This window comes from Symphodus melops (assembly GCF_947650265.1).
Source record: "Symphodus melops genome assembly, chromosome: 3".
Classification (NCBI taxonomy): Eukaryota; Metazoa; Chordata; class Actinopteri; order Labriformes; family Labridae; genus Symphodus; species Symphodus melops.
The window spans coordinates 14,299,127-14,314,721 of NC_136693.1; the positions used below are offsets into that span (position 1 = coordinate 14,299,127).

Consider the following 15,595-nt stretch of genomic DNA (forward strand, 5'->3'; position numbering starts at 1 on the left):
GAAACCGGACACTGGTGTCCAAATGTCAGCCTCACACATGAGATTTGATCATTCAAGAAATAGCTGGGGCGTGGAGTAGTAGTTTGTAATCACGCAACATGTTTACTGTGCAGCGTCAAAGGAACGAGAACATTTCGTCGACGGTTGATTTGAGGAGCGATATGTAAGGACGCGTCGCATCCATACCAATCACACTCTTAAAGATGGAGCCAGTGAAGGAAGCAAAAAAGGAGACTTTTTGCTTTAGTCTCCGCAGGATGTCGTTAACAATGTCCATCTGGCAGGGACAGACAGGGCACGGCGAAAAAAAAACCCAAGTTTGAAACATCTTAGTCATGCCTTCAAATGACAGAGGAGGAATTTTAGAGGGGGCAGCTCTCCTCCGCAGCTTTGATCAGGACAGGAAACCAGACTCACGACACAGGAAGAGTTTGGATGGGAGGCGGCTGAGGGAGCTCTCACAGACTTTGCTTCAGCCCCGAGAACTGAAATGTGAAATCTAAACGTGTCGCATCTCTTTGTCAGGGCAGCAGCATGATTCAGTTTTACTTCCAAAAACACTCCCGCTGTTCGTTTCAACAGCAGATTCCAGATCACTTGATTTGTATCGAGTTGAACTTTGTGCATGCAGTCTTGTTTACAAGCTCTTATTTACAGGTTCGAGCGGTATCTTTTTAGGTCATGTGCTGTTTGCTTCTGTCGCATGACACTTGTCTAAATTGAGCCTGGCTTGACTGATTGTTGGCTCACACAATCTGCTATTTCTGCCAGACAGTAATACTACCATCTAAACCTTCACTGTGGCCCCCTGTGGTGTGGATGAATGAGAGACTCCGAACTGCTCTTTGACCTTCAGTGCCACGAACACTAATGCTTCCATTTACTTTGTGCTGAATTATAATCTCCTGAGGGATTTTTTACTTGAACTGGAAGATGTGACATACGTACTGTTCTATTGGTTATTCAGTAGACTAAGTTCTTGTGTGCTTTCAGATCGGTGGTCAGAGTCAGAATAAGTGTTGAAGAAAGTTGTTTGTGTCCGTAGCTGGCTAGACAGACCTCTATGCTCACACTGTCCAGATAAATCCTCCTCTAAAGGAGCCATGTGGTGAGCACTCCTCGCAGGCCAGACTGGCCTGTGGACAAGAAGCCCTGAAGCTTCATGAGCTGCCTCCTGTTTGTGTAAATGAGTTTTTTTTTTTTCTCCTCTGAAGCTGACTGACATTTACTGTATCCTGAAAATGTCTTTACCTTGCTTACATCAGATCTTTTATTCGGGCACAGCTGCCCTGCGAGCAGCCATATTTCAGAGAGCTGAGATAATACTGTGGATCTCAGGGGCCGGCTGAAGGGCAGAGCCTGCAGGCAGAGGTGCACGCGAGCACACTGTTTTCCAGGGCACGCTGTCGGCTTATCAGGCCTGCAGAGGGTTCCTTCCTGGTTTTCTTCAGTCAAGTCTGTAATTACTGTCGCTTGCTGGCTGCGCTACAGTATGTGCGTTTCCCAGCATTCCCAATGTTTTCCTTGTGTTGTCAGCTTCCTATTGTACTTTGATAGCCTGCAGCTATGTGCTCTGCAGAAACAAATGACGCCATTGAAACACGGGTTTGATACTGGTTCGGTGTCCTTACAGTTTTTTCAATTTGAGTTGTACTTTATCAAAGCACAGGCTATCACAAAAAAACATTAGATCACTTTCACACATGTAAAAGTTTTATATGACCTATTCTGTGATTAGTGGATATTTGAGTTATTTAAATCAAGGAAATCAGTATGAGCCTGGCTGCTAAAACCTGACGTAGCTTTTTAATGCCAAGGCTTTTTTTTAGATAAATAAAATAAAATAAAAAAACAACAACATACACATACAGGTGTATTAAGAGACTTCCTTCTTCATTAAATAATAATAATAATAATAATAATACATTTTATTTGTAAGCGCTTTTACAGATGCTCAAAGACACATTAAAATAATAATAAAATATCCAGTTAAAAACAGCAAAAGACAGTATAAAACAGACTCGACTTCATCTCTTGTTGTTGTTTTGATGAAGGTACTGTAAGTTTACAGTATGGAGGGTTTAGTGTCACCACCAGGGTTGGGAAGTTGTAAAGTAACACCTCGTTGGTTATGTTCTTTTTGTAGTCGACAATACGATAAATGTAACACGAGGACAGCTTTGTCCTCAGAGACTTTAGTTTGACTGTGTAATAATCTATCCTGCTGTCCATGTTGTGGCTTGATGTCTGGTGGATTCATCTATAAATGGACTTGAGCTGGTACAGCTTTTTTTCTAGTCTCCTGACTCTTCAACGCGCTTTTTTCAAATGGAAATCCAAATTTGAAAATGAAAAACACAGGACCGTGTGTGTTTGTAGTTTAACAGGACTGTTAAGAGGGGAGGCAGGTATATAAAGGTGTGTTCAGGTTCATATTTTGTTCCCTCTTTCTATCCCTTTTTACCACCCAGGTGTGACAGGTTCATGTCTCGAATTCCTAACATTCCCCTTCTATCTTATAGATACCAAAAGCTTGCCAAGTATTTTCCTCAAATAGCAGTGCTGTATTTCACATGCACTAAATGATAGAACCAGTCTACTGTATAACGTCATTTTTTGTCTTTGGGGATTGTAGAAAGGGTACTATGAACTTAAAGAAGGTAAACTGATAAGTCATGTATCAGGAGAAAGAAGAGGTTAAATGGAGAGCACAGCTCAAGTTTCATTGTATGATTTTAAACGTCCTTCACAAAGGTTTGCTGGCGGTTTCAATCCGGTTATTTTCCTGAACTGACAGGAGACTTTGAAACCTGCACACTGTCAAACTCTCACTGTATGCTTTGGTTGTGATGTACGATGTGGGTGTGTCTGTGTGTATTCTTTCCGTTGCGTCTGTCATTAGTCGTATTTTTACAGCCTTTCTGTGGACTTGCTCTTTCTGCCCACGAGTCTCTTTCCATTCTGTCAGCCTGAGATGGTGAAGTCATCGGACTCTCGTCTGAGACAATGCAGTTTGACTTTGCTGAGAAGACGGCGCGTGGTACCTTTTCATTAGTCCTCACAGACTCCTGCAACAGATGGTTCCAATAATTGTGCCTTTTTTTTACCACATTACTTGGACTGTGAAATGTGAAAGCACAAGTGCAGTCAACATGTCTTTATTTCAACTTTCCAACCAAGCATGAATGAACATACAAAGTGTTGCTCTTTAGGAAAGACAGCCACAACTGAAGTTTTGTTTTTGTACAATTATTAGGCATTTCTTTTTTTTCTTTTTTTCTTTTTTTACATCCTTTTACGGCAGATATAATTTAGGCCCCAAACACTCCACATACCCCATGGTAGACTACACAGCAATTTTCCCATCACCATCTGCTGCCATGCAAGAAAGATTAAAGCACCTGCGTCATATATCATGCCTGTCTCAGTCATCCCTCGTCACTCTTAACAATCCAAGAGTAAATTTACTCCAAAAAAAAAAAAAAAAACCCACAGGAGTGGTCCCGTGACTGGCTGACTGGTGGAGCTGGTGAGAGGGCTAGCTTGGGGTGTTGGGCTCATGCTGATGGAGCGCTTCAAAGCTTTTCTATCCACGTGGCAAAGGAATGTCAGCTCCCTGTGTTTGACGCTGGATGTCTGCTTTGAAAGGCCTCACGGGTCCAAAGTATTTACCAACAGGACAGGGGTGTAGAAAGCACACTGACAATGTTCTGCATTTTGAGTCTCTTTTCCAGCTAAATCTTCTACTGAAATGTAAAAAAAAAAAAAAAAAAAAGCTCCAGCATAAAAAAAACAGGATGCAAACAAGCATCCAAACAGGATCTTGTGCAAATGAACATGCTAATTTTAGCCAATGGACAAATGCTGCGATCCACATACAAAGTCTCACCATATTCAAATCCTACTCAAAACTGTTGTGGCCCATGTGACTAATCTTTGCGTGCTTTGGTGCATCGTGGCTCGCCCATGTTACAACCTGAGGCCCTGTGGAGGGGTGTGACAGTAACACTGGCTTACTGTGGGGGTCTGTATCAGTGCTACCCAGCCTGACCTCGCCTGTAACCCTGCCCATCCCGCTCAATGGGACATTAAAGTATCAAAAGCAGACTTTTCCCAAAACTCACAGAAGCTGTGGTCTCCACCCTAGTGAGCGCTCGCATGCTTAATGTCGAAACGTTTTCACGATTCCCCTTTGATGTCGAGTTCTGCTGTAGATTCTCCGGCATGATTTCCAACATACTTGACTGTTGATTAAAGGGAAAAGGGAGACGTTTGTTTTTAATTCTTGTCATTTCAGCTCTATTCGGACACAGGAGTGTGTTGTAGTAACAGTGTCTTTCACACGGAGGCCCGTATGTAAGCATACTGAATACACAAACCTCAGAAGAAAAGGTGGATTATTCAACATGCACACCCCAATCAAAAGTCAATCCATCTCTGTAAGTGTAGGCTTGCATTTCAATACCCTTTTTTTTCAAAGGCCTCCTTTTGACTGCTGAGAACATTGTCTGGTTTTGAGCTGGAATGTAAAATACCACAAGACAAATACTTTTCTGCTCTACTCATCCGTGGTCAGTGCTGCACGCTCGGAATGAAAGGTGCTCAACAGAAACAAACAGTGGGTCAATTTCAATACTAGAAAACACTCTTTTTAACCCTCACTAAAGACAGGATGTTGTTTTATAGAAAGTCGACTCGTCTGCTGGGAAATGTGTTACTTTAAAACATATTCTCTGTGCTTGTAGGTGTGTGTGTATCATGCAGAAAATGTGGCGTGTTTGTGTTAATACCTTGTAGCCTTCGCATTAGTCTCCCCCGTTTACATCTTAAAGGTTTGAAAGCCAGAAAAAATACTGACGAGATCTTGTAGAAATTCAGAGAGCTTTTGATAATTTGTCCATGGTGCAGGTTCCAAAAGTTCTGATCCGTCTTAAACTTTGAAATGAACCTTGAAATATTTGTGTTCAAGACTCTCAAACCGCAAACAGCTCCTTTTTATAGGCTGACACTGTTATGCCTATAAAAGCTCGAGTGGGAAACAGGCTCATTTCACTCTTTAGTCTGGTATTTTCTGTGAATGTGGGTGGAAGCTGTTCCAAAATGTGTGTGGACTTTAAATAGAGTTTTAATGAGGAACGTTAGAGAGCAAACTGATCATAATTCAGTCATGTTCGCTGGACTCGTAGAGCAGATCTTATACAGCTTTTTTAAGTTCTTTGAAATTATAACAACTTTTACCTAAATATGTGTTTCTTTAAACTGTTTGAATAGACAGAACACCAATAAAACAGAATATGTGGAAATGTTAATCTCCTCGAGCCATCTGCGAGAGACATTGCACTATTAGATGACATCACTCTGATGTGTCTCTCCTCTGCAGACCGGGCATGACGGTGCGGGCCAAGCTGAGGGTGTAGCCACATCTGGCGCAGACTGCTGAAGTAAGCAGGAGCCTCAGCACACCAAAAAACCATCGACTACAGCAAGGACGATGGGAGAGACGGAGGAGGAGAGGGATAACGTGGGGAAGCTGTTTGAGAACTTTGTCCAAGCCTCGACCTGTAAGGGCGCCCTGCAGGCCTTCAACGTCCTCTGCAGACTGCTCGACCTGGACCCTGCAGACAACGGCAACTTCTACAGCAGCCTGAAGGCCAATGTCACCACCTGGAAGGCCAACGCTCTGTGGAGTAAGCTGGACAAGAGGATGACACATAAGGAGTACAAGAAAGGCCAAGCCTGTGCCGGCACAAAGGTACATTTTACATCTTGTACAGCTGCACTTGTCATAAAAGAGCATCAGACAGCCATGCAGATGTTTTTAAGTTGAAGTCCTACTTAATATTTGCCCCTTTTCGTTAATCATAACACAACAACGTTTCAGAATAATATAAAGAGGTGGAAATGCACTAAGACCACATTTTATCACTCTACTTTTTATTGTGTTGTAGAAAACTGCCCGGTTTTCAGATTTCAAACAGATCTTACTTTCCTCATTTATTACTTGTGACTAGGATTGTGAAGCTAGTTAACACAATGCTTTACAGCTGCAAACATTCAGATCTCAGCTGCAACTATTGTCGTGTTGTTTTCTAAATAAAATTCAACATCAGGGTTGGATACTTCAAACTGAAAGAAGACAAACATTCCTTAGCTTTGCTAAGGTGTGATAAAACAAGAACCCAGCTCATCTGGACTCTTAATCTAAGAGAATTAAGAATTCAGTTAGAATGCGTCTAAAAATAACAGGAGACGTTAATACAAAGCTAACTTTAATATTTTTTGATTTAGGAACTGTCTTTGTGACTTCAACACATGTGGTTCCTGTTTTTTAGGAACAACCTTCACATTGTTCCTCCTCAGAGCAGTCAGAGTACAGTGAACTGCGCCCCATCTGTGGCATTGTCACGTACATCCCTTTAACTTCTCCGTGCCAGGACACAACGCATCCACCAAATTAGCGCTCACTTTTTAATCGCCGGCGCTCCCCATGTACAGCACAGGAAAATAAAAGGAACGTTCATTACTTTGCACTAATTCTCTTCTTCCAACTCTTTGATACATCCATGGCATGGCAGTTGTTGAACCCAATGTATCTCCATGAATACTTAAGTAGAACAAGACGAAGGAGGTTTTTTAAATAAATGAAACAAGAAACAGAAAACCACAAACGCACTCAACACTGAATCTACTCCTACACACAATCCACACAAACAAACCTGCATGCAGAGAACAAGTGATGGACAGGGGAAATCCTCAAATACTGTGCTTTTAATAAGAGAGCTATTGAGGAGATTTCCCTGAGACGGTCGAAGTAAGGATAGCTGCAATGGAGACAAAATAATAATGTTTTGTGTGTGTGTGTGTGTGTGTGTGTGTGTGTGTGTGTGTGTGTGTGTGTGTGTGTGTGTGTGTGTGTGTGTGTGTGTGTGTGTGTGTGTGTGTGTGTGTGTGTGTGTGTGTGTGTGTGTGTGTGTGTGTGTGTGTGTGTGTGTGTGTGTGTGTGTGTGTGTGTGTGTGTGTGTGTGTGTGTGTTGCTGTAAAGGTGATGAGGGAAAGCAGGAAAACCTGGAGGGGTGTGATTACCTTTCAGGCATCAGCTGCACGCAGCTTGAAAGGGTGTTTTTTATTGCGCACAGAAACAGGCAGCATCACTCAACAGCTATGATTATTTGGCCCCGGTTATACAAAGGGTGTGCTTTACTCTTCATAGGCTCTTCCTCAAGGGTTGGAACTGGGCCCAGATTGTTATTAAAATGTGTTTCAATTTCTTCAGCATGCACTCAGTTTTACTGGCTCCATCTGATTGAAGCTGAAACCAAAATAGTACAAAAAAAAGAAAGAAAAAAAAAAGGTTGCCACTGATGTAAGTGTGACTCTGTTAAACTTCAGAGTCAAAACGTTTTGGCTCTGATTTAGATAGTTAGGTAATCTACAGGGATGCATTGTAGAAATAATCAGTTATTTGTGCTCACATGAAGTAACCAGATGTGACAGTGGCTTTTGTTTTTTATTGAAACACTTATTAAGTCTTTCTTTAGGAAACCTTAGATTTTCAGAGTTTCTTGTATCAAGACATAAAGTGCATTATGAGGTCTGTTTCAATCCTGCATAGTACAGACAATCTGCTTCGACTTGATCATTAATTACTCGTCTCCACAGGAGAATCACAAGGTGTCGGTGACGACTCGCTTTTTATGACAACTCAACTTTTTAACAGTGACACGTGTGGAACCGCTCGGCACTCCTTCTTCATATTCCGACTGTAGCAGCAACCTTTTATAGGATGTGATGTCATTCACGTTTTATGGCCTGACACAGATGGCCGCAGTGACACTGACAACAGTGCCTTTGTTCCTCATACAGTACGACTGGAAAAAAAAAAAAACTCAGCACAAGTTTATCTTTTTGAAGAATCCGTGATGATGTGAATTCTTCTCAGCACACTTCATCTGGGCTGTTTGATTTCACACCGAATACACATCTTTATTCAACAGAAGTTTATTCCAAAGATAGCCTCATTCAACATTACACTTAATGTCAAGGGAAACGACTTCAACCCCATTAATGGAAAAACTCTAAATGAAGTATCTTAAACACACACAATGTGCTCGACCCTGAATAGTTCATTCTGATTAATTAAGGTCTAATATAAATGCATTCATTTTTCTTAATTCCATGCTACTTTGTCCCTTTAGACACACCATAGATAAGCCACCCAATGTCTCCCTGTGGTCACAGAGATGGAAAAGAACGACACCTCTGCACTCTTAAATGTCTCATCATAATAAGTTTTTTTTTTTTTAATGCTACATAACGAAATTTTAAACATGCAATTAAAAATGTTGTTAATCAAGGTTAACTGTCTACATTCATCATTTGACAGCCCAACGTCAGGTTCAGGATGCCTTTGAGCTGAAAGGATTAGTTATCTATGGTAGTTGATTGACATAAAATATATACCCAACAATTGTCCTAATTGAGTAATAGTAGTTTGATCATATGAGTCACATCCAAAATGTTGTCATGTTAATTGTGATCTGCATTTCCCAGTTTATTCTGACAGAGCAGACGATTGTTTATCCACAAAACATTTACTTCACTTTGACATCTTTAACCTGCCACTACCTATCCACTGAGGTGAAAAAAAGCTCTGAAGGACAAATAGATGAAGCAGGAACCACTGTGACCTGAGCAGGGAGGAGAAAGAGGTCATGGCTGGCAAACTGAAAGGAAGTGCGTGCGTCCTGACTCAGCAGATGTGGAGCAATCAGTCAGGAAAAAGCCTCCTACCTGGAATAATACATTAGCAAATGGAAACAGGCTAAAACTAACAGCAACGTTGCTGCTGGCGTCTGATAGTTTCATGAAAATAGGTTATTTGAGCGTATATAACAAATGTGCACATTGTGAAAAAAACATCTCTATGTCTTTAACATTCTCCCCTCTCTCGTCTGCTGCCGTGTCAATTCTTTCCCTTACTCACCCTTTGTTGAAAGATGAAATACACAACCACCAGGCAGGCTTGTCCAGGCAGCTCTTCCACCACCTGTGTTGTCTTATTGAAAATATGTCATCCTGATCTCCCTGGGCAACACATGATGACATGTTGTGCTCCTCATCACTCATACCCCCTATGAAACCAACCTGCATATAGGGGATATTCTTCCATCACTGATAAAATGTAAACAGCACCCAGTCTGAATGACTCATAGAACTGATACGGCAGCATCTATCGTGGCGCTCCGAACTTTGGGTTATCGTTTTGAGGACGAGCAGGATTGATTCTGTTTTAAAGTCGTTTGAAAGCACACCGTCTGCGTACTGGTGAGATTTAGTTGCCTGACATTGTGCTAGCTGCTTGCACTATTGTTGGATCATTGGAAAAACAAATTAAGTCCTTTCCCTTGATGGTGACTGAGATCTTTATTTCAGCACTCGTTTTGTGGAGCTATGGAGACCTCGACAGGAACGACCCTCAGAAGTGTTCTGGGTTAAAAGTCACAAGAATAATGGCCCGCACATTTCCTTTTTATAAAACTCTCTGCAGTGCCTCTTTACATGTTTAGAAGAAACGAAGAGTCAGCTTGCCAACCTTGGTTCTTTCATCTATAATCAAGAGGATGATGTCATGTTAGAGCTGCACATTCTCAGACAGATGCTGTAACCTCAACTCACTGACTTCATCTTTGGTTGGAGGCAGACGCATGAATACCACTTAAAGATATGTTAACATTGTAATGTTGGTTTGGATGGATGGCAGAAGTTTGAAAAACTTCCTTATCGGTCATTTCTGGGACGTGAAAACTTAATTTTTCTTTCAGAAACAAAATGAGTAGGAACTATCCTCAGTGTCTATCCTCCTGACGTATCCTTCAGACACTTCAGTCCTAAATTCTCTAAAAGTGCTGTGAACTTCTGATATGTAGATGTTGTATTAAACCCCTGTGTGTTAATTTTTTTTTCTGTTGGAAAAAGTCTCAACCTTTTGTTACCTTATAAAGCTGTCAGCATGATGTTCCTCACTTCTCGATGAAAGGTAATTAGTTCATGTATCATTCTCTTTCTTCAAGTGTCTCATCATCGGCGGAGGCCCCTGTGGTTTGCGGACGGCCATCGAGCTGGCTCTGATGGGTGCTAAAGTGGTGGTGATAGAGAAGAGAGACTCTTTTTCGCGGAACAACGTTTTGCACCTTTGGCCCTACACCATTCATGACCTGCGAGGCCTCGGAGCCAAAAAGTTTTATGGCAAATTCTGCGCAGGGGCCATTGACCACATCAGTGAGTATATCTGACTTGAACTGAGCTTTTTGATCACATATTGCTCACACTTTGTGCACAAGACTAAATATGAAAAAGAACGTGTCTTAGCTTTGATCTCATGTTTAAGTTAGATTGCTTCAGTAAAATGTAGGAATAAAAAAAGAACACATCTGTATGCAGAGACTGATGTTTTATGTGCCTGTGTGTCTGAAAGGTATCCAGCAGCTGCAGCTGATGTTACTGAAAGTGGCCCTGATCGTTGCAGTGGAGTTTCACATCAATGTGGAGTTCGTCAAGCTGTTGGAACCTCCCGAGAATCAGGAAAATGAAGGTCTCAAAACATACACGTGTCAAAGGGTTACATAGATAAAGTCATCAGGCTGCTTCTGGCAGCTTTCTTGGGGAACTCTGCTCTGTTACTCTTTAGATTGGTAGACTAGCTCAATGCTTGTGACGCAGCAAGGGACTTCTCATCCTGCTGTATTTAATATCCTTGACAGCTACAAATAAACAAGAAACAAATATTGGCAGGGATCATCCTATTTGTTTGTTGAAGATTTATGCTCCACATTTCCACTTGTTGCATAAAAAGCAGCTTGTCAAAAGCCTTTTGTTTCTGTTAGTCAAAGATGTAGCTGTAATATCGAGACACGCAGATAACAACGAGAGCCTGGCCTAAATTTAGACGCAGACTGCTCCTGCTCTGCTGTGACGGTCTTAGCTGTGCCCTTGACATCATGGAATGTATTTCCCACATGGTGATATTACACAACAAACAGCCAAGCCTCGTCCTGTGCTGGTGGCACCACGGACAAATAATAATCATGAAAATTTTTCTTTTCTTCCTCAATTTTATGCAATAGATTTTTCCTCCCTTTGCTTGCTCCTCTCTAAGAACTCCTTTTGTCATTTTTAATGAAGTCCTAAAATGCTAGATTTCCCTCCCCTTTTTTTAAACTAACTTTAGAGCACAAATACAGTGAGCAAGTGTGCTTGTTATTTACTTTTCTCTATATCGATACATTCTCTGCATTGACGTGTGTTCATAGCAGGTGGTGAAGAGGTCCAGGAAAGATGGATGTTTCCACGGAAACACTTGAAATGTCCTCGAGCAAAAATACCAATCTTTATCAGACGGCATTTTACACTGTCTGTGCTGAATGCGCAGCATACTGCCTAAGATGAATATTCCTGAGCTTTATAAAACAGTTTTCTTTGTTTAGTTTCTCTTTTTTTCAATGCGCTCCCACACTAAAATTGTCTTTGTCTCCATGTGTCAGGGATTGGGTGGAGAGCTGCAATCCGACCTGCTGATCACCCTGTGGCTAACTTTGAGTTTGACGTGGTGGTGGGGGCTGACGGACGCAGGAATACTTTGGAAGGTGAGAAGACTGATAAACAGTGTACACGCCTGAAGGATGTACTTGACCTTACTCACAAAGCATGATATGAAGTTACTTGTGTCGGATAAGGGAAGGAACAATCCTTAACCTGAATGGAAACTTTCCCACCACCGACATTTTAAGCACAGGGTTAGAGCTGATTGTCCTTCAAGCAATGACTCATTTTATTGAAACTGTACATTTCTTTTGTATGTTTGGAAACAGAAGCCTGAATTTCTAATTGTCTTTTTCACAGTTGCCTAAAGTTGACAAGTTTTGTTTTATTGCGGCAATCTGTGAAGCATCATTCGGAACAACACGTCTTTCTTACTTTTGATTAAAGTGGGATAAAAACCAGCACACCATCTGTTTACAGAATAATCAAACACATCCCACAGGACTTCTTCTGGACAACCCGTGTTGTATTATTTCTGTTGTGCAGCAACAAATAAAGCTCACCTTTTGTAAACTCAGATGTGTCTGAAGCCATTGATCTCTCCCAGTGGGAGAGGTTATTTTTGCAACATTGCTCAGAAATAGAGCAGATGATGCATGCACTCTGGACTCTCCATCTGTTTTTTGTTTTTTTTCTGGTTGTTTCAGTCTCTCTCCTAAAAATGCTGTCATCTAACAACCCATTCTCATCAGAGGTTTATTCCTAAAAAGGACATATTTAGTCAGGACAAAAATGGTTAGCTCATTCTTCAATAATGAAGAGAGCTGGGGGAATTGATTTTCCCCTTTGCAGTCAGCCTGCTTTTAACACAGCGTTAAATGCAATCAGACCTGCGGAGGGAGGAAAAGTCTGTGGAGTTGTGACACAAGTTCAGCCACTTTACTTCTGACCATAATGTTGCAGTCTCATAAGTCACTTTGACACAAGCAGACAGTCCACTTTTGTTCCTTTCACACCTGAAGTGTGGGGATGCTTTACATTTTTACTGCCTTTTTGTGGATTAGTTCAGCTTACCGGTATTTCATATGAACCAGCGACATGTTGAACCTTGAGTTTACTCTTTTACAGTGTGTGATTAGACTTTATTTTTGATTGGACCTTGGAGACTTTCCTGGGTCTCTGCCTCCTGATTTAAAACATACAGATGTGAAAAAACAGATTCTTTTGGTTTAGTATCGTATAGGAATCATAGAATATTTTCCTTGAAGACTTGAATAAAAATAAGAATTCTCTATGTCCTTATGTATTGAAGTACATCTTTTATCACTGAAGACTGCTAGGCAGTGAAATGAACATCGCTTTAATGCTGCTCTTGTATTTCTTTAGATTAATGTAGCCACTTTAATGGCAGCACGTCATTCCTGAAAGGTTTTACCGTGTGAGATGCCTCTTCTCTGAACGTATCTGCCTTATAATAATTATGTGTCATTATGAGGTTAGATGAGTTTTTTTCTGACATCCCTGATAACAAAGTTTTGAAAGTAGACATCCTGTCTCTGTTTCATTTTTCCTCTTTCCGTCCTTTTTTCTCTGTCAGGTTTTAAAAGGAACGAGTTCAGGGGGAAGCTGGCGATTGCCATCACAGCCAACTTCATCAACAGGAACACCACGGCCGAGGCCAAAGTCGAAGAGATCAGCGGTGTGGCTTTCATCTTCAACCAGAAGTTCTTTCTCGACCTCAAGGAGGAGACAGGTGTGAGAGCAGCACAGTTCTCCTACGTCACGGTGGTGTTAGCTGCTGTAATGTACAGATGAGATGGTAGCAAAAGTATAAATGTATGGGTTTAAGCGAGACAATCTTGTAAGTCGACATTGAAGAATTTTGATCTGTTCTGTTTTTTTTTTTTCCCCCATATAATCTTTCTTCAATCACATCGTGTGTTGCAGGTATCGATCTGGAGAACATTGTGTACTACAGGGACAACACACATTACTTTGTCATGACCGCAAAGAAGCAGAGTCTGCTCGACAAGGGAGTAGTCATTAATGTAAGTGAAATGCATTCAGCGCAGTTTTCCAAGGATCCGTTGTGGCCCTACATGTTTATTATTTTTTATCTTATTTCCCTTTTTTATTTGTTTCATTTAAGTGTTATAAATCATTTTGATATACAGAAGGCATTTTAAAATCTGGATCATTTTACTTCTGTGTGCAGCAAAACTCAAAACTGTCTCAGGGAACAGACTGCAAAAGGATTTTAGATTTTTAAGGCTTTCGATGTTCATACTGTCACACTTCTCTTCAAACAGGATTACATCGACACCCAGATGCTGCTGAGCAGTGAAAACGTCAACCAGGAAGCTCTTCTGTGCTATGCTCGAGAAGCTGCTGACTTTGGCACCAACTACCAACTTCCTACGTTGGATTTTGCCATAAACCACTGCGGTCAGCCAGACGTGGCGATGTTTGACTTTACCAGCATGCACGCCTCTGAGAATGCTGCTCTCGTCAGGGAGAGGTTTGGACACCAGCTGCTGGTTACGCTAGTTGGCGACAGCCTGTTGGAGGTAAGGAAGGGCGAGGAGGGGGAGTTTAGGAATGTAGCTGGGTATTTAAAATCCTGACTGCCTGTGAGAAAGATTCTCAGATTGTTCTGGTTAAACTGGTGCCTTAGGATAACGACAAGCTGCCCCTTCAGATCTCTATGTATAAACTCATACTTAATGATGATGTCAGTGAAAGTAACTAAAAGTATATTTTTGATAAAGCACAGATTGAATTAACTTCATAGAGGGATTTAAGGATTGCTGTTATGACTTGTGCAAGCTGATGAGTAGAGCTACACAGACGGTATTTAACTTAAAATGTTTAATGCAAAGTTCCCTTTTTTAGAACTTTAACTTGATCTTTTATCTGTTTGTCTGTATTAGATCACCTTTATGTTTGACTGACATTACTATACTTGTCATTCTCATGCCAGCATGTTTATATATGACAGCATTCAGTGCTGCTTGTAGGTTTTCTGCTCGTCATTTAACATGATATGGTGATTTCATTGTCTGCTCAGTTACTCTAGCACAAAGTTGTGTTCATGCTTTCTTGTTACGTGTTCATGTGCAGCCCTTCTGGCCCATGGGGACGGGTTGTGCTAGAGGCTTTCTGGCTGCCTTTGACACAGCCTGGATGGTAAAGAGCTGGGCTCAAGGACGGACCGTTTTGGAAGTGCTTGCAGAGAGGTACACACACACGCAAACATCACCTTTATTCAGTACTATCCACTGTGTGAACTATGTGTGTTTCGACACTTGTTTTCTGGACACAATGAAGTGATGTTGAGTGAATGACTCTGTGCTTCTTGCTCTGTTATTCTGGTGTTTCTATAGGGAGAGTCTTTACAGGCTGCTTCCACAGACAACACCTGAAAACATTGCCAAAAACTTTGAACAGTACACCATAGACCCTGGGACTCGATACCCCAACCTAAACTCCACTTGTGTCAGGCCACACCAGGTGAGAGGGTTCAGTTCAGCCCTGTTTTTTTTAATGAATACTACCGTAAATTCCGGACTATAAGCCGCTACTTTTTGGTCACGTTTTGAACACTGCGGCTTTTACAACGATGCGGCTTATTTATGGATTTTTCTTGCGGGACAATGAGTTTGTGCCGCAAAAACATTTGACTTCGTCACATCGGATCTTAATATCAGTCATTTTGCGCTTCATGCACGCACCCTCATCATGGAAAACACACGGAGAAATACATATGATGCAGCTTTCAAGTTAAAGGCGATCGACCTGGCTGTCAAAGAAGCTAACAGAGCTGCTGCATGTAAAGTTGACTCTGACAGCGACAACGAAAAAGACACTGAGGAAGTGAGTAGTGAAGTCATTCTGAGGCAGTGAATGGATGGACTTTTTCCTGTGAAATATATTACGGTAATCTTTTTCATCAGCCGTGTTACAGACACTGTTCGATCAAGGATTTCCACTAGGCTTCGTATTTGCGGATGTTACCGGTAGTACGTATTTAATTAAAAGTTAAACAAATGTTTTTGTG

At 41.4% G+C, this 15,595-nt stretch overlaps 1 protein-coding gene across 3 annotated transcripts in view; it reads left to right on the forward strand.

The window, feature by feature from the left end:
• The window catches only part of mical2a (microtubule associated monooxygenase, calponin and LIM domain containing 2a), a 28,703-nt gene that overhangs the window by 2,495 nt on the left and 10,613 nt on the right, over positions 1–15,595 (forward strand). For all 3 annotated transcript variants that reach the window (XM_079339090.1, XM_079339091.1, XM_079339092.1), the window contains exons 2-10: positions 5,381–5,752; positions 10,071–10,278; positions 10,475–10,591; positions 11,541–11,642; positions 13,136–13,291; positions 13,486–13,586; positions 13,848–14,105; positions 14,659–14,774; positions 14,922–15,048. In XM_079339090.1, the coding sequence (XP_079195216.1) occupies positions 5,492–5,752; positions 10,071–10,278; positions 10,475–10,591; positions 11,541–11,642; positions 13,136–13,291; positions 13,486–13,586; positions 13,848–14,105; positions 14,659–14,774; positions 14,922–15,048 (1,446 nt within the window). In that variant the 5' untranslated portion in view covers positions 5,381–5,491. The remainder of the gene's footprint in view (positions 1–5,380; positions 5,753–10,070; positions 10,279–10,474; positions 10,592–11,540; positions 11,643–13,135; positions 13,292–13,485; positions 13,587–13,847; positions 14,106–14,658; positions 14,775–14,921; positions 15,049–15,595) is intronic.